Source organism: Thalassophryne amazonica, chromosome 17, assembly GCF_902500255.1.
Source record: "Thalassophryne amazonica chromosome 17, fThaAma1.1, whole genome shotgun sequence".
In the NCBI taxonomy this organism is placed as follows: domain Eukaryota; kingdom Metazoa; phylum Chordata; class Actinopteri; order Batrachoidiformes; family Batrachoididae; genus Thalassophryne; species Thalassophryne amazonica.
The window spans coordinates 33212762-33233899 of NC_047119.1; the positions used below are offsets into that span (position 1 = coordinate 33212762).

A 21138-nucleotide genomic window follows, 5' to 3' on the forward strand; every position below is an offset into this window, starting at 1 on the left:
AGAATGTAAGATTGATTTTTCAATAACGGCATCCCAGTAGAAGAAGATGCAAACTTAAAATGAGACCTAAACTGAAAACTGTAGATATCACTATGGGGTTCACTGTAACACCAGAAGGCTTAACAGGCAGCAAAGAATAAATTAAAGAGGCAGGTTAAGAGGAGGAGGAGGAGAGAGAATGAATCTCAAGCTTACACCACAATAACTCAACAGACCAATAGATCAATTTGTGAATATATGAAGATCAGTAATATAAAAGAAAGTTGGGCAGAGCGAGGCGACCATTAGATGTAAACATAATTCCAATCTGAGGTCTTTTACCATCCCACAGGAATGAAGAAATAATTTGGTCTAATGATTTTTTTAAATGCTTTGTTAAAAACAAAGGGAAGCACTGAAAAAAAAGAGGAGCCTGAGAAAGATGTTCATCTTCACTATATTAATTCTGCCCATTAATGACAAGGGGAGAGAGTTCACCTCTGAAAATCTGCTTTGATCTGGACAACCAGGGGAAAAACCTGGGTAAAGGGATGGTGAACTACGGGTAACACTAATCCCCAAATATTTAAACCCTGATGGGCTGAATTTGAAAGGAATATCAGATTGGTTGAATAGCAGGGCTAAAGAATTTAACATTCACTCTTTAAAAGATTGATTTTATAGGCTGAAAATGAACCAAACCTCTGCAACAAAGACAAAATTGGAGGAATACTAATTAGTAGATCAGAATAGTATAAAAGAAGGCCATCTGCATGCAAGGATAATTTAAGTTCAATACCAGAACAAAGGATGCCGTGAAATAAAGGGAGGGATCTCAATGCAACTGAAAGAGCTTCCATAATCAAAGCAAAAAGGAGACAGGACAGCCCTGTCTAGTACCACGGAATAATTTAAAATAACTGGACTGGGTATTATTTGAGATTGTTTAAATATTGATACAAGCATGAAAAGTGGTGCCGACATTCACACTGAGGGTCTCTTCAAATGAAAGTGAAAATTCAAGATGGCCACCATATTTCTCACTAAAATTCAATTTTTTCCTCCAAGACCTCTGAAAATTATTGGTGGATTTAAGTGAATACTGGGTCTATGTTTTTTCTTTTTAATCTTAAACCTGATTTTACCACTAGTTATCCTTAAAAGACCCCTTTGTGCCCCTACAATTATAATGTGTAAACATCCATATAGCATAGCACTTTTTCATCATAAATTAACATTTATTTTTATCTTCACAGGACAGGTACAAAAACACTTTATGCACAGCAATAAATTATATTTATAGTTTTCATTAAAACTGGACAACAAAATAAAACCATCCAGTTTCATATTAAAAAATGTATTAGTCATTGAGACACTATAAAAGACAATAAATTTAGTGAACAGAAATGTGTGATATACATTTCTTCCAGTGGTGGAGGACGTACTGAGTCTTAGTACTTAAGTAAAAGTACAAATAACCAAAGAAATACTCTAGTAAAAGTAGAAATACAGCAATGACACACTACTCAAGTAAAAGTAAATATTACCTGCTTTTAAATGTACTTTTAAGTATTAAAAGTAAAAATACTTGCATATTGATTAATGTCCATATTCTAATAAAAGCTGTATGGACTGTTGCATTTTAATTAAGATAGTTTTAGGATAATGTAATTATGCTTACCATCTGCTTTACATTATGACTTACAATTCTGAATATGGTAAGTCTGGTCGTTACTGTGAGTTTCTTTGTGATTTTTCAGACCTTTTGTCTTAGTGCTTAGCTCAATTAAGATAATTATAGTGGGTGATTTTAACATCCACATAGATGCTGAGAATGACAGCCTCAACACTGCATTTAATCTATTATTAGACTCAGTTGGCTTTGCTCAAAATGTAAATGAGCCCACCCACCACTTTAACCACACTTTAGATCTTGTTCTGACATATGGCATAGAAATTGAAGACTTAACAGTATTCCCTGAAAACCCCTTAAGTTTCATTACAGTAGAAGTCTTTCTGAAAGCGCTGTAACTAGGTTTAAGGATATGATTTCTTCTTTGTTATGTTCTTCAATGCCATATACCAAAAGAGTGCAGAGTAGCTACCTAAACTCTGTGAGTGAGATAGATTATCTCATCAATAGCTTTACATCCTCATTGAGCACAACTCTGGATGCTGTAGCTCCTCTGAAAAAGAGAGCCTTAAATCAGAAGTGCCTGACTCCATGGTATAACCCACAAACTCGCAGCTTAAAGCAGATAACCCATAAGCTGGAGAGGAAATGGCGTCTCACTAATTTAGAAGATCTTCATTTAGCCTGGAAAAAGAGTCTGTTGCTCTATAAAAAAGCCCTCCATAAAGCTAGGACATCTTACTATTCATCACTAATTGAAGAAAATAAGAACAACCCCAGGTTTCTTTTGTAGCCAGGCTGACAAAGAGTCAGAGCTCTACTGAGCCGAGTATTCCTTTAACTTTAACTAGTAATGACTTCATGACTTTCTTTGCTAATAAAATTTTAACTATTAGAGAAAAAAATATTCATAACCTTCCCAAAGACATATCTTTATGTTCGGCTGCTTTCAGTAATGCTAGTATTTGGTTAGACTCTTTCTCTCCGATTGTTCTGTCTGAGTTACTTTCATTAGTCACTTCCTCCAAACCATCAACATGTCTATTAGACCCCATTCCTACCAGGCTGCTCAAGGAAGCCCTACCATTAATTAATGCTTCGATCTTAAATATGATCAATCTATCTTTATTAGTTGGCTATGTACCACAGGCTTTTAAGGTGGCAGTAATTAAACCATTACTTAAAAAGCCATCACTTGACCCAGCTATCTTAGCTAATTATAGGCCAATCTCCAACCTTCCTTTTCTCTCAAAAATTCTTGAAAGGGTAGCTGTAAAACAGCTAACTGATCATCTGCAGAGGAATGGTCTATTTGAAGAGTTTCAGTCAGGTTTCAGAATTCATCATAGTACAGAAACAGCATTAGTGAAGGTTACAAATGATCTTATGGGAGTTCCAGTTTCCGCCACCACCGAGATGGCAGCGTAAAACACGGTCTCCTGCGACCAAAACACTAAAACGCCCTGCTAACTAGAGAATAACCACAAGAACATACCAAAACAATTGGATAGCGGCGTAACAATGGAGATAAGGGCAAAAAGTAAGAAAAACGCAGCGGAGTTCAACGAAAACGAGGAGGAAAGACAAGCTACAGAAGCAGGCACTAATGCTAAAGACGGCGGGCGACAGAGAAGCACCGAAAGACCAAAGGTGAATATGGAACGGATTCTACAAGAAATACTGGAGTTCCGAAAAGAGAACGGTCAGCAATTGGACGATATAAAAGACGAGATTAACAAAACAAACCAGAGGATTGAAGAAGCGGAAGAGCGCATTGACAGTGCCGAAGCTAGGCTGCTAACAGTCGAGGAAGTGATAAGAAACATGTTAAAGATTCAGCGGCAGCATGAAGAGAAACTAATCAACCAGGAGGGAAGAACAAGAAGGGAGAATATCAGACTGTACAATGTACCAGAAGAAAAAGAGGGAAACTCGATAACTTTTATTGAGACTCTTCTCCGAGAAAAGCTGGATTTTCCCCGACCACTGAACTACACATTGAAAGAGCACACAGAGCGCTGGCCACGAAACCCGCCGCTACAGACAGACCTCGATCGATTGTAATTAAATTTCACGGATATAAAGCAAAAGAAGAAGTCCTTCGCAGAGCCTGGGAAAAGAAGGAAATTCGCCTGGACGACCAGAGAATATACTTTGATCACGACTACCCTACAGCCATCCTGAATAAGAGGAAGGAATACAATGAGGTGAAACGAATGTTAAAAGTGAGGAAAATTCGCTTCCAGACACCGTATCCTGCCAAACTGCGGGTCTTCTTTGAGGATGGGACACGACTCTACCACACGATCAACGAAGCCACGAGCATCCGGCACATGTAAGGCAACAGGGGTTAATACCCAGTTCTATCCTTTACAATCACAGGTTAAGACGCGCGTGAGAAAGGCGGTGTTCTGCTGCCGCTGATAATGCCCTGTGTACCGCTGGATTTATCCAGGCAAATCCTGCGTTCCTCCAGGAACTTTTGCATATAGGCACCGCCCCCAGAGTATTATAGGCTGAAGCAGCAGGAATACATGCCTGTCACTGCAGGGGGAGGGAGCTCATCTCTCAGCCTTTTCTTTTCTCTCCTTTTCCCCTCCTCAACGTGTTGCTCGTTTCCACCACAGGGCTACCCTCTGCTTCTGAACCAGACCTCTTGGTAAGTCCTTGCCGCTGCCAATTTTATTTTAGGAGGCATACTGGAGCTTCTCTGCAAAAATATCTGGAGCTGGCCGCGAGTGAGAGGCCTGCATGCAGCGCGCTAGCGTTTTTATACTGACCGCCGCCTATCGGCCGTTTGGAACGTCGTTAACCGGGAGGTGGCGTTTACAACAGCGTACTGTCCGCTAGTGCAGCCGTTTTGTCTGCCTCTGTCGCAGGTTAAAACGCCTTTGAGGACGCCAATGTGGGCTCTATCGCCGTTTTACACCCCGTTGGTTAGGGATACAACGCCGGCCGCCGATTACGGCGGTGTAAACTGGAGCACTACAGGAAGGGGCGGGATGACACGGCGATTAAAAAGTATCAAACGCCATTGTTCGCGTTGTCTCCGTCATCAGGCCACTTCTCCGGGAGCGCTCCCGGAATTATTCGATATGTTGAATAATTTTTCGACGATTCCCGGTGAAGCCGGAACCAAACCACGCCCCCGTGCACCGGCGTTAACTACGGCGTTTGATCCCTGAAACGGCCCGAAGGGGGTAACATCTCTGCCGGGACGCTTCCGGGAGAGTTTACCGTCTATGTGTAAAAGGGGCTTTAGAAACATGGTGTCTAACCAGATCCTTACTCTGGATGGCATTACCCTGACCTCTAGTAATACTGTGAGAAATCTTGGAGTCATTTAGGATCAGGATATGTCCTTCAATGCACATATTAAGCAAATATGTAGGACTGCTTTTTTGCATTTGCGCAATATCTCTAAAATTAGAAAGGTCTTGTCTCAGAGTGATGCTGAAAAGCTAATTCATGCATTTATTTCTTCTAGGCTGGACTACTGTAATTCATTATTATCAGGTTGTCCTAAAAGTTCCCTGAAAAGCCTTCAGTTAATTCAAAATGCTGCAGCTAGAGTATTGACGGGGACTAGAAGGAGAGAGCATATTTCACCCATATTGGCTTCTCTTCATTGGCTCCCTGTTAATTCCAGAATAGAATTTAAAATTCTTCTTCTTACTTATAAGGTTTTGAATAATCAGGTCCCATCTTATCTTAGGGACCTCATAGTACCATATCACCCCAATAGAGCGCTTCGCTCTCAGACTGCAGGCTTACTTGTAGTTCCTAGGGTTTGTAAGAGTAGAAGGGGAGGCAGAGCCTTCAGCTTTCAGGCTCCTCTCCTGTGGAACCAGCTCCCAATTCGGATTAGGGAGACAGACACCATCTCTACTTTTAAGATTAAAGGAGACCTGCATTGAAATAAATGTGGTCAGATCTCAGAAATAAATAGCTGATATGTATTACATAAGACCCTTGTGAATGAAGTAAAGTAAATCTGTAAGCCCAAATTTGTAATTCAGCGGAGAAATATTCGTTTAAAAATGACAAATTTACAGCTAACATTTAGTCCTCTGTGAAAACAGTTTGTACATCCGGATCATTTCCATGACGTCGGTGAGAAGACGACGCGCTCCCACCTTCAGTCCAATCCCGCACTGAAATTGATTTTATCTGTTAGTAAAGTTACTGTTATACACATCCTTGTTTCAGCATCCAAAAGTAAGCTGCAATGAATGTGAGATACAGCACTGCATGCTCACATCAGCGGCGACATCGACAGCGGGCGGCGTTCTTCCCCCCACTCCTCTCTCTCTCTGCCTCTGCTCCGCTTAACGAGTGCATGCGCTCGCGTTTTAATGAGAAGCAGCCTGTGACACCTGTTGCTTGCAAGGACAGACTTGCGGCAAAATCCGCAGCACACACATCTCGTAATCGGAGCCGCAGAGCTCCGTGGCCACTGAGAGAGGTTTATATCTTTTTAATGACTTGAATTCTTTGCGGGTCTCGCCTCCATAGCCCGCGACGGTACAACGGAGGCGAAAGACAGTAGACTTTCAATGCAACACCACTCAATCAAACGGGCATATGAAAAAGTCCTCCAAAATCATTTTCAAGTGCAAATAAAAGAAATGTGTACTCACCAAGTGTACCCCAAGACAATATGAAGTTTAAAAAAAAGTAGATCCTTCCAAGAAAAAGACATAAGACAAGAAAAAGGTGCAGATGAAACCTGACGTAAATCCACAAATTACAGTTGGCGCGCGCAATGCATGCTGGGAGAGGGTCTTCTCACTGACGTCTTGGCAGCGTCCATGATGAGAGGGACAGTTTTGCGGAGGGCTAAATGTTAGCTGTAATTTGTCATTTTCAAATGAAGATTTCTCCGTTGAATGACAGATCTGGGCTTGCAGATTTACTTTACTACATTCAGAAGGATCTTATGTGTAAATATAAGTCATTTTTTGGTCCAAATATCTGACTGCATTTATTTCAATGCAGGTCTCCCTTAAGCTTAAAACCTTCCTTTTTGCTAAAGCTTATAGTTAGGGTTGGATCAGGTGACCCTGAACCATCCCTTAGTTATGCTGCTATAGACTTAGACTGCTGGGGGGTTCCCATGATGCACTGAGTGTTTCTTTTTATTCACCTCTTTTTGCTCTGTATGCATCACTCTGCATTTAATCATTAGTGATTGATCTCTGCTCTCTTCCACAGCATGTCTTTTTCCTGATTCTCTCCCCTCAGCCCCAACCAGTCCCAGCAGAAGACTGCCCCTCCCTGAGCCTGGTTCTGCTAGAGGTTTCTTCCTGTTAAAAGGGAGTTTTTCCTTCCCACTGTCGCCAAGTGCTTGCTCATAGGGGGTCGTTTTGACCGTTGGGGTTTTTCTGTAATTATTGTATGGCTTTTGCCTTACAATATAAAGCACCTTGGGGCAACTGTTTGTTGTGATTTGGCACTATACGAGGGCTGTCCGTAAAGTATAGGTCCTTTTTATTTTTTTCAAAAACTATATGGATTTCATTCATATGTTTTTACATCAGACATGCTTGCACCCTCGTGCGCATGCGTGAGTTTTTCCATGCCTGTCGGTGACGTCATTCGCCTGTGAGCACTCCTTGTGGGAGGAGTCGTCCAGCCCCTCGTCGGAATTCCTTTGTCTGAGAAGTTGCTGAGAGACTGGCGCTTTGTTTGATCAAATTTTTTTCTAAACCTGTGAGACATCGAAGTGGACATGGTTCGAAAAATTAAGCTGGTTTTCAGTGAAAATTTTAACAGCTGATGAGAGATTTTGAGGTGATTCTGTCGCTTTAAGGACTTTTCACGGTGCGAGATGTCGCTCAGCGCTCTCAGGCAGCGTCATCAGCCTGTTTCAAGCTTAAAACCTCCACATTTCAGGCTCTATTGATCCAGGATGTCGTGAGAGAACAGAGAAGTTTCAGAAGAAGTCGGTTTCAGCATTTTATCCGGATATTCCACTGTTAAAGGAGATTTCTTTAATGAAAGACGTGCGGACGGGTCCGCGCGTCGGGACGCAGCCGACGCGGCGCGGCGGCACAGGAAAAACACCTACGTGTTGATAACCATTTGTAAAATCCAGGCGGCTTTTGATGGCTTTCAGTGGAGTGAGTATATGAGAAATTGTTTATCAGCTGGAGATGTTCCAACTTGTCCTCAAGGCTTCCAACAGAGGTGTTTTTCCTGTGGCGGAGCGTCGCGGCGGCTGTGAGCCGACGCTGCAATCCGACGCTGCAATCCGCCCGCACGTCTTTCATTAAAAAAATCTCCTTTAACAGTGGAATATCCGGATAAAATGCTGAAACCGACTTCTTCTGAAACTTCTCTGTTCTCTCACGACGTCCTGGATCAATAGAGCCTGAAATGTGGAGGTTTTAAGCTTGAAACAGGCTGATGACGCTGCCTGAGAGCGCTGCGCGACATCTCGCACCGTGAAAAGTCCTTAAAGCGACAGTATCACCTCAAAATCTCTCATCAGCTGTTAAAATTTTCACTGAAGACCAGCTTAATTTTTCGAACCATGTCCACTTCGATGTGTCTCACAGGTTTAGAAAAAATTTTGATCAAACAAAGCGCCAGTCTCTCAGCAACTTCTCAGACAAAGGAATTCCGACGAGGGGCTGGACGACTCCTCCCACAAGGAGTGCTCACAGGCGAATGACGTCACCGACAGGCGTGGAAAAACTCACGCATGCGCACAAGGGTTCAAGCATATCTGACGTAAAAACATATGAATGAAATCCATATAGTTTTTGAAAAAAACAAAAAGGACCTATACTTTACGGACAGACCTCGTATAAATAAAATTAATTTGATTTGATTTAAAAGGTGATTTGGAGAATTAAATATCATTAAGCAAAATCAAACAAAGAACACTGGTTATACATCTTGAAAGGAAATGGAATACATCTTTTAAACACTGTACAACATTTTATACTTCAGTTTACAAAAACAAAACAAAAAACTTGTCTGACAGACACATAACCATTCCCAAACACAGAACTCAAATCCCTTAAAGCAGTATTACAGTATGCAGGATTGCTCCTTCTTATGCTATGCTATATAACAAACACTAACTTACTGCAAAATGCAGTGGATTTGTTTACAAGCTGTGAAAACAGTTAGCATACGTTCGGCAAAATGATGTAGACTAGAAAAGTAAAACAGAAGAAATGTAGTAGAGTACAAAGTCAAATACCTGCTGCAAAATGTAACAGTAAATGTCGATAGTATGCACTACTGATTCTACTTAAATCAAGTACAGATACGTAAAAAATGTACTGTAACGCAGTATCTGTACTTTGTTACATTCCACCAGTGACTTCATCTGAAGCCTTTGAGACAATTTCACTGTTTAATCACTGACTATTTACACATTTATATAAATGCTGATTTATTCATCTTTCACTTTTTTAGTCAAAAAACATAAAAAAATATGTAAAAGTGTGATTTATGATTGACTCATTAGCTAACTTTGAAGAGTACCCAATATGAATGTTCTCGCCAGGTTTCATCATCATTTGAACGATTTTCCTAAAAATCAGCAATGAGCTGGAAAGAGACGTGAGCATTTTGCAGGAAGAGAATAACATCAACAAGGTAAATTAATCCAGATACAATGATTTGTTTTTGTCATGTTTTGATCTCTAATGAACTTATGCAAATGAGACAGAAGCAAGAAACCAATGAATCACCTATGTAATTTGCCCTTTTTTATGAAGTGAAGCTGTCATTTGCATATATGTGGCTGCATGAATCTCACTAATGTGCTTCTTTTTTTTTTTTTTTACTAATTATGCAGCCAGTAATTTGAATTTGTGGAAACATTTCCACGCAATGACTGCACCTACATTTATCAAAATACACAAATGCTAAACTGCAAAATTTGACATATGCAGTTTGTCCACTAAAAAACTCTTCATCTTTCAATGTTTGCTGGTGACTGCAGACATTCAGTACACACAGGCTGGCACAGAGTACTCACTCAGTTTCCGTATACTCATGTTGTGGTCGCAAGGTCATCTGCAGGTGGCGAGAAGATAAAATTGGAAAGTCAGGTTGAGAAGATTACTCCTCGCTGATGCGAAGAAAGCTCAAACAAACTTCTCCTGTGTGGGTCAGGTGTCTTTGTGAGGCATGAGGCTGCAGTAGCAAAAGGCAGGGCAGACCTTCACACTTCCTGTGTGAAGCTGGGGAGAGGAAATGAAAAGATGAGAAGTCAAGCGGCTGACGAGACAAAATGTAAACGTATTCCAGATGATGAGAAGGTGTTGATCAGATACTCAGCATTGAAGTGCTGTTTAGTAACTTATGTCCAAATAAAAAGAAGGTTCCAAAGATCATCCAACTATTCCAGCAACAAGAATATTTTAATCTCAAGTTTGGACTCTGATTCTTTAATGTTTCGTGCTATTGCATAAAGCAGCGCTGTATAACTGCAATCAATCAAATGTGCATTTGGTTGCTAGAAGCTCCAAAATGCGATCAAAGAGAAACGTGTGCTGACTTTTAAAGAGAAAAGTGAAGCTGATTAAAGGTAATTAATGTGGTAACTGTGCACTTTTTGGATAAACATTTAAATTCACTTTTTTTTTTTTTTTTTTTTGCACAAGCCTAAGAGTTGCACTGGATACTTATTACATCCACCAAGAAAGTTATGAAGTAGCGTGCAGCATAGCACAAGTGAAATTGCTCGTTTCTGACCGATGCAGTTGCCAGTTTTGTGTCCACTGGCCACATGGTGCAAATAACAAAAGTGAATGCGCTCATCTGTGCGCACTTGTGCATGCTAGTCTAATAGGGGAAGCTTTGCATTTTTCAGCCTAGGCTCTATTTATACATGTTTTGAGGTTCGTGTTTTTGCTTTAGGCAAAACAAATTTAATCGATGCAGAATTCGTGCTCATTGTGCTCATCCTCACTCACCAGGTGAATTGGCCTCAGAAACAAGACGCTTCGTTTGCATCGTCTCAGTCTACCCAGATGTAAGTGGGTATCGACACTGACTGGGGGAGTAACCTGTGCAGCTGGCATCCCATCTCCAGGTGGAGCTGCATACTCCCATTTGTTTCATGCTACAAAATACGAGAATAAGCACCAGCCCCAATGGGCCTCAGGAGGACCTGCTGGGACGGGACTCATTTCTTTTTTCTTTTCTATTACACACTACACTCTAAAAAAGGAACTCCTGTCTCAATGAGAAAAACTGATGTTACAATTTGCATAGATTTTTTTAAAAGTTATTTCAACTGTCAACTGAGTTAATGCCACAAGACTTCTCAAATAATTTGCTTAAGCTGAAATAACTAAATAAAAAAAATCCAGAGCTGTGAAATGAAAATTGTGAAATCCGAGGAAAATTCGCATGGGGTCTGCCCCCCCAAGGAACCGGGGTCTCGGGCCTTGTGGTGGCCCCAGAAACCAAATTAAATTTTCATCTACTGATACATTTTCAACATCTCCTGGAAGAACAAATCTCAAAATTAGGGCATATTTAAATGATCGTAGATTCAACCCTTCATTTTAACTGTCAATGATCATATTGAAATAACAGAATATGATGTGGAAGTAGGACCTGGTATGATTTTCCTTTTAATTATAAACCAAATTATGCATTAACTCAGAACAATTAAACTACATGAAATTCATGAAGACTGAAAAGACTGTTAAAGTATTTCAAAACCTTTAGCAGTCTAAAAGTTATCAGAACTAAATTTATGGGAAGCTAATTAGTCTGCTGATGGTTTTTGAAGTTAGCCGAAAAGCTAATCCACTAACAAAAAAGTTAGCTTAGCTAATTAGCAGTTAGCGTAACTGTGCCTACCACTGATTAATAGCAAAGTGGTCTCTGCGTATATGTGTGTATGTACCTTATATCATGGGGAAACTGCGGAGAGCTGACATTTGCTGTTTGGTATGCTTATGTGTTTTGGGTCAAGGATGAACGCCGCAAAAATGAAAGGTTGATAGTACTAATATTTTTGGAGAAATTAAGGATATTAGATAAAAAAAACAGTGAACAACAGACGTTGATAATTAAATTCTGGACTCACATTCCATTCCAGCAGGAGGCGGTAAATCATCTATATATTAAAACCAAAGTGGCTTCTGTGCACATGCATGCATGTATGTACGTACCATTGATCACGAAGATCACGAAGAAACTGGGGAGAGCTGACATTTGCCATTTGGTACACTTATGTATCTTGGGTCAAGGATGAACGCGGCAGAAATGGAAAGTTGGTGAGACTATTATTTTTGAAGAAATTAGGGATATTGGGTAAAAAAAACAGTGAACAATGAATGTTGATATCACCATTAATCACCATTACTTAAGCTCTGAACAAGAGAAATATCTCAACCTTGTCATTTGTAAAACATGACATCAACTAAATGTGCCAAATAAGTACAATTATTCACAAACCTTTCTCATTTTAATTTCCTGTCATTTCAATCATTACAGAAACTTCGCATAATTTATTACCACCCTTGAAAAAATGTCAGCTATTTTATAAACACTACCCTATCTAGAACCCATGGAGCCCCACACGCAACATGCTAGCTTATTTCTGAAATGTCTAAATGCACGAGTAGTCCAAAATGATTTGATTTGTTGTTTCTGAGATATTTTTAACTTATGTACTCAGCATTCACTTTGAGCTGCTCATCTTCTCATATTTCACTTCCTGTTGACGTGTGGTGTGCAGCTCTTGCTGAAACCCATTTTGTCTTCCTGGCAGCACTGCAGCGAAATGTACAACACTGTTATATGTAGGTGTGAAATGCCTCCCTTTGATGGAGTGGAAAAGAAAAAAAAAGCACGTGTTATACACCAAGAAGAAACAATGCAGTACCTCTATAATTTCCATTTATTAAAGTTAATATCAGCTGCAGAAAGCAGAGGTGCCATAACCTTTACAAATTTATCATCTCACAACCTGAAAGAATAACAAGGGCTTAATGTGCTTTCATTTACTTCCATTTTTCATCCAAAGATGCCCTGAAGGCAACAACTCAGCCTCTTTCACCTTTTTGCTGTTTTTTTCAGTATATTGTCTGGTTTGATTACATGAATAAAACTAAATATTTTTCCACTGTGATGTGTAAACCTGGCTCAAATCAAGCGCACACACACACACACACACACACGCTAAATAGATTTTTGGCATCTAATTTCTTGTGCACCCATTGCGTTTTGTTCTGTGTGGCACCAGTTACTGTGCACACATGGATGTTTGAGCTCAATAACGGCTGATAAACCAACACGAAGCATTTCAGGTCATCAGTCATCGCAACTCCTTATATAACCTAATGCCACAAGAACTGACTTTGAGTTGATGCCTACTTAAAGGTTGGTGTTTGCAGATGCCATACACGCATATTAGTGTGCGATCAATCTCCAACGTTCAGAATTAAAAAATGCAGCGAATGAGTCCTATGTGAAGTAGGAGAGTACTCAAGGGAGTGTATGTCTTTGCCAACTGATATAGGAGGGCCTCAGCTCATTGTGAATGTCATAAAGAAAGAATGTTAAAGAAAATTATATCAGAAGAGCATGTTTACAATGCCGCATCCTGACGGGGAGGAAAAGTCAGCGCAACCAGGTTCCAGACTCATGTACTTTAAGAATAATTCATTGTTTTTACAGTGACTATGAAGCAGAGTATGTTACAGTGATAGAAAACTAACTAAATATAAAACTATAAATCCAAAGGAGATGTTAATGTTCCTCACTCGGGCATCCAGTCAAATCCAGGGGCAGGGTGAGAAGTTTAAATATCCGGGAGGGATTCAGAGTAGAGCCACTGCCCCTTTGCATTGAAAGGAGCCAGCTGAGATGGTTCAGCATCTGTTGAGGATGCCCCATGGTTGTCTCCCTATAGGGAGGTCTTCAAGGCACAAGGAGGAGGCCACAGGGAAGACCGAGGACAGACATTTCCTTTATCTCACAATAGCCCATCATCCTCTGTCCAAACTGTAGGGGAGCCAAAGACATTTTAAATTTAGATTATAAAGAAACTGCCTGCCTGTTTGGAATCAAAGTGTTATGATTCTACAGTACACATGCAAGTACTGCAATAAAACATGCTCATTTTAAAACATTAAAGACAGTTTAAAAGTGTTGGTACACACAAATACACTGTTAAGCCATTGATTGTGATCTGTTGATGATGAACTGTGATATGAAAATTGCAAACCTATAGGTTCCAAATGAAAATACACTAAATTGGTATGGCAACAGTACACTGTCTTGTAGGACAGTCAACATTATTAACTCTGAACCTTATTCCAACTTTGACCTCTAACCTAGTAAAGAGCCCATAGTCACCTCAGTGAAATTTATTTTCATTGACATAATGTTGTCCACATGAAACACATTGAGGTCACTGAGAAAAATACAAATAAATAAATAAATAAAAACATATCCGGCACAAGTGACTATGTACAGTAGTGTTCAGAATAATAGTAGTGCTATGTGACTAAAAAGATTAATCCAGGTTTTGAGTATATTTCTTATTGTTACATGGGAAACAAGGTACCAGTAGATTCAGTAGATTCTCACAAATCCAACAAGACCAAGCATTCATGATATGCACACTCTTAAGGCTATGAAATTGGGCTATTAGTAAAAAAAAAGTAAAAAAGGGGGTGTTCACAATAATAGTAGCATCTGCTGTTGACGCTACAAACTCAAACTGTTCAAACTACTTTTTTAGCAATCCTGTGAATCACTAAACTAGTATTTAGTTGTATAACCACAGTTTTTCATGATTTCTTCACATCTGCGAGGCATTAATTTTGTTGGTTTGGAACCAAGATTTTGCTTGTTTACTAGTGTGCTTGGGGTCATTGTCTTGTTGAAACACCCATTTCAAGGGCATGTCCTCTTCAGCATAAGGCAACATGACCTCTTCAAGTATTTTGACATATCCAAACTGATCCATGATACCTGGTATGCGATATATAGGCCCAACACCATAGTAGGAGAAACATGCCCATATCATGATGCTTGCACCACCATGCCTCACTGTCTTCACTGTGAACTGTGGCTTGAATTCAGAGTTTGGGGGTCGTCTCACAAACTGTCTGCAGCCCTTTGACCCAAAAAGAACAATTTTACTCTCATCAGTCCACAAAATATTCCTCCATTTCTCTTTAGGCCAGTTGATGTGTTCTTTGGCAAATTGTAACCTCTTCTGCACGTCTTTTATTTAACAGAGGGACTTTGCGGGGGATTCTTGCAAATAAATTAGCTTCACACAGACGTCTTCTAACTGTCACAGCACTTACAGGTAACTCCAGACTGTCTTTGATCATCCTGGAGCTGATCAATGGATGAGCCTTTGCCATTCTGGTTATTCTTCTATCCATTTTGATGGTTGTTTTCCATTTACTTCCACGTGTCTGTTTTTTTTTTTTTTTTGGTCCATTTTAAAGCATTGGAGATCATTGTAGATGAATAGCCTATAATTTTTTTGCACCTGCGTATAAGTTTTCCCCTCTCCAATAAACTTTTTAATCAAACTACGCTGTTCTTCTGAACAATGTCTTGAATGTCCCATTTTCCTCAGGCTTTCAAAGAGAAAAGCATGTTCAACAGGTGCTGGCTTCATCCTTAAATAGGGGACACCTGATTCACACCTGTTTGTTCCACAAAACTGACGAACTCACTGACTGAATGCCACACTACTATTATTGTGAAAACCCCCTTTTCTACTTTTTTTTTTTTACTAATAGCCCAATTTCATAGCCTTAAGAGTGTGTATATCATGAATGCTTGGTCTTGTTGGATTTGTGAGAATCTACTGAATCTACTGGTACCTTGTTTCCCATGTAACAATAAGAAATATACTCAAAACCTGGATTAATCTTTTTAGTCACATAGCACTACTATTATTCTGAACACTACTGTATAACGTCAACATGCATGCAACTTCTGTGTGATTTCATCATGAAGTCATTCATAACAATCAATCACAGATAGTTTACTTATCAATATATGCTTTAGACCACCCATCTAGTTTTCTTGGTTGTTAACAAATACCAAAAAAAGTTTTTTTTTTTCTGACCACATTTTCCTTTACCTTGACTGGCCTTTGACCAAACTACTCCAAAATCTAATCACCTCTAAATATCTATCCAAGGAATATTCTCACCAAGTTTGTAAGAATTCTGTCAAGCTCTTCTTGAGTTATCTTGTCCACAGACACACTCCAGTGAAAACAACAACTTCACTATCACTGATTTGTCAGCGGTAGGATTAAGAAGAAAATTCCAACACGATCTCACGCCAATTCATGAAGGCATCATGAGAGACTGGGCTGGAAAAATTCTCAGGCCCTTGCATCAGATGTAAAATGCATCTAAGTCAACATCACTCCAGTGGATGATTTAATTGCTACTTAAATCTCAGTGTCATTGGAAGAGTCACTGAATCACCCCCCCCCCCAGTGTATCCGGTAACACTGTAACTCTCTCAGGTGTTCACTGGACAAGTTTGTGTTGAATTATTTAGTAATCATGCACAACCTGACAGCAATCTAACTTTACAAGAGCTCTGGTTTGCGGTGACCAGTGCCTCCCAGTAGACCTGAGGAAGCAGCCCAGTACTCAGTAGACTTTGGATACTGGACTGGAATAACTAATATTTTTACTGCACCAAACTCTGTTCCGGTCCACGTCAGGTAGGTTTGGCACTTACTCAAAGTCCATGCATGATAACAAAAATGGCTCCATCAACTGCAAGAACACAATCAGGAGTGCAAGGAAGTGTCATTCATTCATTCTTTAGAAGGTCTAACAGTCATGAGAGTTAATGGGATAGCTGAACTGCCTGAGTTTGAGTCCTGATCGTACTGTGTTCTTGAACAGGACATTTCATCTGTACTGTCCCAGTCCACCCAGCTGTAAACAGGTACCAGCCTTGGCTGGGGTTCTAACCTACGATGGTCTGGCATGCTGTCCAGGTGTAGTTGTAGACTTTATGGAATCCAGGCAAAAGCATCAACGGGCCTATAGGATGTACATACTTATGGTCATGAGAGGGGATCTAAAAAAAAAAAGGCAAAAATTCTACTACAGGTCTTATTAAGGTTTAGTCTGGCAGCATGTGCACGTGCCAGGTATTGCTGTCTCTACCACAACATGGAACCCCATTGGGTCCTTCATGGCATCTATCTGCACAACCAGTCCATTCCCACCTCTTATCTTCTTCAGCCAAATAACCCTCTCCAACCAATGGGGTCCTCAACAAAGAGGAACCTGTGCCACATGACCAATATGTCATAGCTGACCTTCCCTCACAATGCAAGAGCTACTCCACATCTGAGTCTCAGGCCTTTTAAAAATAGAAAATATTATCATAGGCTCTATACGACCTCCAACCATGAACCATACATTTCCCACACTGGTGGAGGTTGTGGGAAACCAAACTGAACTCCACACAAAATTAATTATCCTGCAGTCTGTTGTTTGCCCGCTGATGTCCTTTGCTGTCACCTCCTTTGTGGTTTAGTTTGGATGTCAAGAGGCCATCCTCATAATAAGGGATACAGGTGTTTGTGTGTCCAACTCTTTAATGAGCCAAGCAGTTCAGCCAGCTGAAGGTGACTCAGATGCAGGTACAGGTCTCATGGTAATACCTCTCACAGGGGGTGTGGAATTGAATCATGAGGAGTCAACACCGTCCTCACTGAAGAGAGCACTTTATTTTCCTTTCCATGACTCATCTGATCTATTTAAGATCCAAATAGTCCTTCAAAGTCCATTTTAATGTATTTTTTATATTCAGCTTTCAAACCGCTGTATGCTTTCATCTCGCTCTCATTGCCCTTCAAATTCTGCATATCTGCAGCATCTTCAGAGGTCAAACTTATACCAGTTTAGAATTCTCATGACCACACAGCTGCTAAATGTGAGGTTTGCACATGCACATAATTTTCTCTGCAAGCTCAACGGTTGTGCCATTACCACACTAGTACACTCTGCCAGTTAAAGAGCAGAAACACATGGTGAGTTGTGTCAATTGTGTTGTGCGAGTTGTGTGTCGATGTCAATCATGTACTTTCAGATTTTAACCACTAGAGGACTGCAGACAACTGTTGTTGCAATAGAATTCATACTACAATGTGAGCAGTGTTTGCCTGTCTGTTCCCCTTCTCCCACGTCCAACAGCCTTTTTCACCCTAATGCCCACCAAGCTTGGCACACAAGTATAAGTGGGCCATGAAATGGCCTCAGGGAGGTCAGGTTTACAAAGTCATTGGGATCAAAGGTGGAAATTTGAGTTTTTTGCTCTAATTTGCACCAAAGTAATCATACATATAAATCTGGTCGTGGAACTGCCCAGGCAAAGTCAGATTGATCAAAAGTCAACTATTGCTCAGTAATTACTCTCTCACTCAGTCACTCACACACACACACACACACACACACACACACACACACACACACACACACACACACACACACACACACACACACACACACACACACACACGGCAATCCTGTTTCGATTACTGCAGTATTTTTTCATCTTCTGTGTCTGAAAGCTCAAAGAAAGATGTTTCTCTGAGCAACTCAGGAATCAGTCAAAAAAAATTTTTTTCCTTAAATATTTCACTCATATGTATAAAATTAAAATTGTCACTTTTTCCTCATTTTTTCCCCTGCCTTTATATTTCCTTAATCAGCCTGCAGCTGGTCTTTATCCAGTCAACATGTGGTGCACTGAACTGTAAAACACCAGAAATATAAAGAAATAATAAGAAGGTATGAACTGGGTAGTAAAAAGATAGGTAGAAACAGAAAATAGAGGAAAATGAAGCAGATGGTGCATCGTGGCTCCAACACCTGCCAAATGAAAACAGTAAACATCCATCTATTTATTTATTCATACAACATAATTATTTCATTATGCCTCCATTAATGTCTCTTCACTTATAGGTTCACTATGTTCAGGTACTAGCTTTCTTTGGAATTTTGTGGATATTTGCAAAACATAAAAAAACAAAGTGCATAACATAGCCAATCAGAAAATGGATTATTCAATTTCTCCACAAAATACCATGGCAGCCATCTTGGATTTATAAAAAATGGTGGTGTAAAATCTGAACTTTACAATATCTCTGCTTCTAGATGATCGTGATTCCGGTGGTTATACAAATCCTATTTTAGATTTTTATTTCTTTTAATTCATGATGTACAGATTACTTTTCACTGTGAGTTTAAAAGGCACAATTTTAAACATTTTAATATAAAGATCCAGAATTTTTGTTTTGATTTTTGATGTCCTAAAAATTTCAAACATGTAAAAGCTCAAGAGGATCACAAACTATCAAGCAGCACTGTATATATATATATTAGGGATGTCCCGATCAGGTTTTTTTTGGCCCCGATCCGATTCCGAGTCATCTGATTTTGAGTATCTGCCGATACCGAGTCCCGATCCGATACTTTAAAAAAACTGAATGAACAATGAACAAATGCTAAATATATATTTTCATTTTAATCACCTTATTTTATTATTTATCACATAAACAGTGCACTTCTCCTTGAGGTAGCTTGAACAATCAAGTAATAATCTACCAGACTTAAAAAAAAGTACAAATTATTTGTCTAAAAATAAATGTCCAAGGTTCCTTATGTTAAACAAGAAATTATCAAATCTGAAATAACAGGTGGTTTTAATTAACAGATGAAAGGTTTCTAAAGAACATTTATTGATTTAGCTATTTTAATTACAAGTGTTCTAAACGTTTTTTAAACAGTAATCAGAAATTTTGAGGTAACAAACAACAACAAAAAAACATTTCCAAGGATTTTTCTTCAGAAAACTGCTCTATAAATGAGCAGTCCTGTGACACGTTTCTGTTTTGTACAGATCAGTGGTTTCTGCATTGATCTGTTTTGTACAGATCAGTGGTTTCTGCACCGATCTGTTTTGTACAGATCAGTGGTTTCTGCACCGATCTGTTTTGTACAGATCAGTGGTTTCTGCACCGATCTGTTTTGTACAGATCAGTGGTTTCTGCCACTAGTCTTCCATGTTTTGGCCCGATGTGTCTTTCCTATTGGACAGCGCAAAGCTACGTCACAGATCAGAGCATCGAAAGTTGGATTGGGTTGAACTTATGTTTTTCCTTTTGTTCAATAAAAAAAAAAATATATATATAAAAGATTGGGTTGAACTTTGACCGCGTCAGCTTGCCGACAAGCGGCAATGCGCGCTCCCGTCAGAAGTGTCGCTTTAGCTCGGCTTTTGACGCGACGCCTCTAAAAAGCAACGCGTCTCATTTTAAATAATGCTTTTTAGACCAACTCCTGACGCCTCTGACACGTGAAAGGCCCATTAATCTGCAATAATGAGCTTGAAATAGCGCTGATCAAAATAATGAGGATAAAATCTATATCGGATTCCTGATCGGGATGCAACTTACGATTTCGATCAAGTCTGAAACCACATGATCGGGCCCGGTTTTCAATCACGTGATCGAATCGGGACATCCCCAATATACATCCAAGATGGTCATCCATAAATGTGACTTTGCCCACATGTTCATTTTTATAATTGGCACCACTGGATTCCTTGGTCTTGAAAATGTGCATTTAGCCAATGGAGTTAAAATCCTTGGTCATTTAGAAGCCGAGATAGAAAACTCCCATTTTCAAAAACTACATTTTTAAAAATCCAAGATGGCCACCACAGGGGCTTCTGGGAAAATTAAATCATCCATTTTCTGATTAGCTATTGCATGCACTTATCAAAAATGTACAGTTTTACAAATTCCCACAAAACAATTACATCACAAACCTGACTAAATATAAAATACTGCCATGCTGAATCTCAATAAACAGAATTAAGAATATTTGTCTTTAAAATGCCATTTATCTTTTTTTTTGCAAGCATTTTGATAAGTTATCAGTGCCCCAGGCAGCATGGTGGATTAGTGGTTAGCACTGTTGCCTCACAGCAAGAATGTCATGGGATCGATTCCCACCTGTGACATTTCTGAGTGGAGTTTGCATGTTCTCCCTGTGTTTGCGTGGGTTCCCTCTGGGTGCTCCGGGTTCCTCCCACGTCCAAAGACATGCAGGTTAGGTGGATTGGAAATTTTAAACTTTTGTATGCGTGTATATTGTGTGTTAATATTATCTGTACACTGTACAAAGTAAAGCATGTCATTTCACAACATGTTTGCGCAGCATGCTGACTGAATCAGATGGTAAAATATGTAAATCACGAATTCTTGAAAGCTTGTTAAACACAATCAGAGCTAATTCTGTCTCGTCTTTTTTGCTTCAGTCTGTATGTTCCACCAGAACCATTATTTTGACCCCCCCACCTCGATATATTTTTTATTAACCCTATCTGCACAAATTCACTGCAGAACATGACCCAAATCCTGCAAAAGGGGATCACTAATGTTTAATCTGCTCTCATCCAAACCTATTACACTATAAAATAATTTTAACGCACTGTATTATACTTTACTATCTCTATATTCCTCCCTT

At 39.7% G+C, this 21138-nt stretch overlaps 1 protein-coding gene and 1 long non-coding RNA gene across 2 annotated transcripts in view; one reads left to right on the forward strand and one right to left on the reverse strand.

The window, feature by feature from the left end:
- Positions 1–9766, reverse strand: part of sh2d3ca (SH2 domain containing 3Ca) — a 189492-nt gene extending 179726 nt beyond the window's left edge. Inside the window, exon 1 of the mRNA XM_034192003.1 lies at positions 9612–9766. Coding sequence (XP_034047894.1) covers positions 9612–9630 — 19 coding nt within the window. The 5' untranslated portion in view covers positions 9631–9766. The remainder of the gene's footprint in view (positions 1–9611) is intronic.
- Positions 9767–13408: 3642 nt separating this feature from the next.
- LOC117529379 overlaps positions 13409–21138 on the forward strand; it is an 883736-nt gene continuing 876006 nt past the window's right edge. Inside the window, exons 1-2 of the long non-coding RNA XR_004566001.1 lie at positions 13409–13493; positions 18419–18422. This is a non-coding gene — a long non-coding RNA (uncharacterized LOC117529379). The remainder of the gene's footprint in view (positions 13494–18418; positions 18423–21138) is intronic.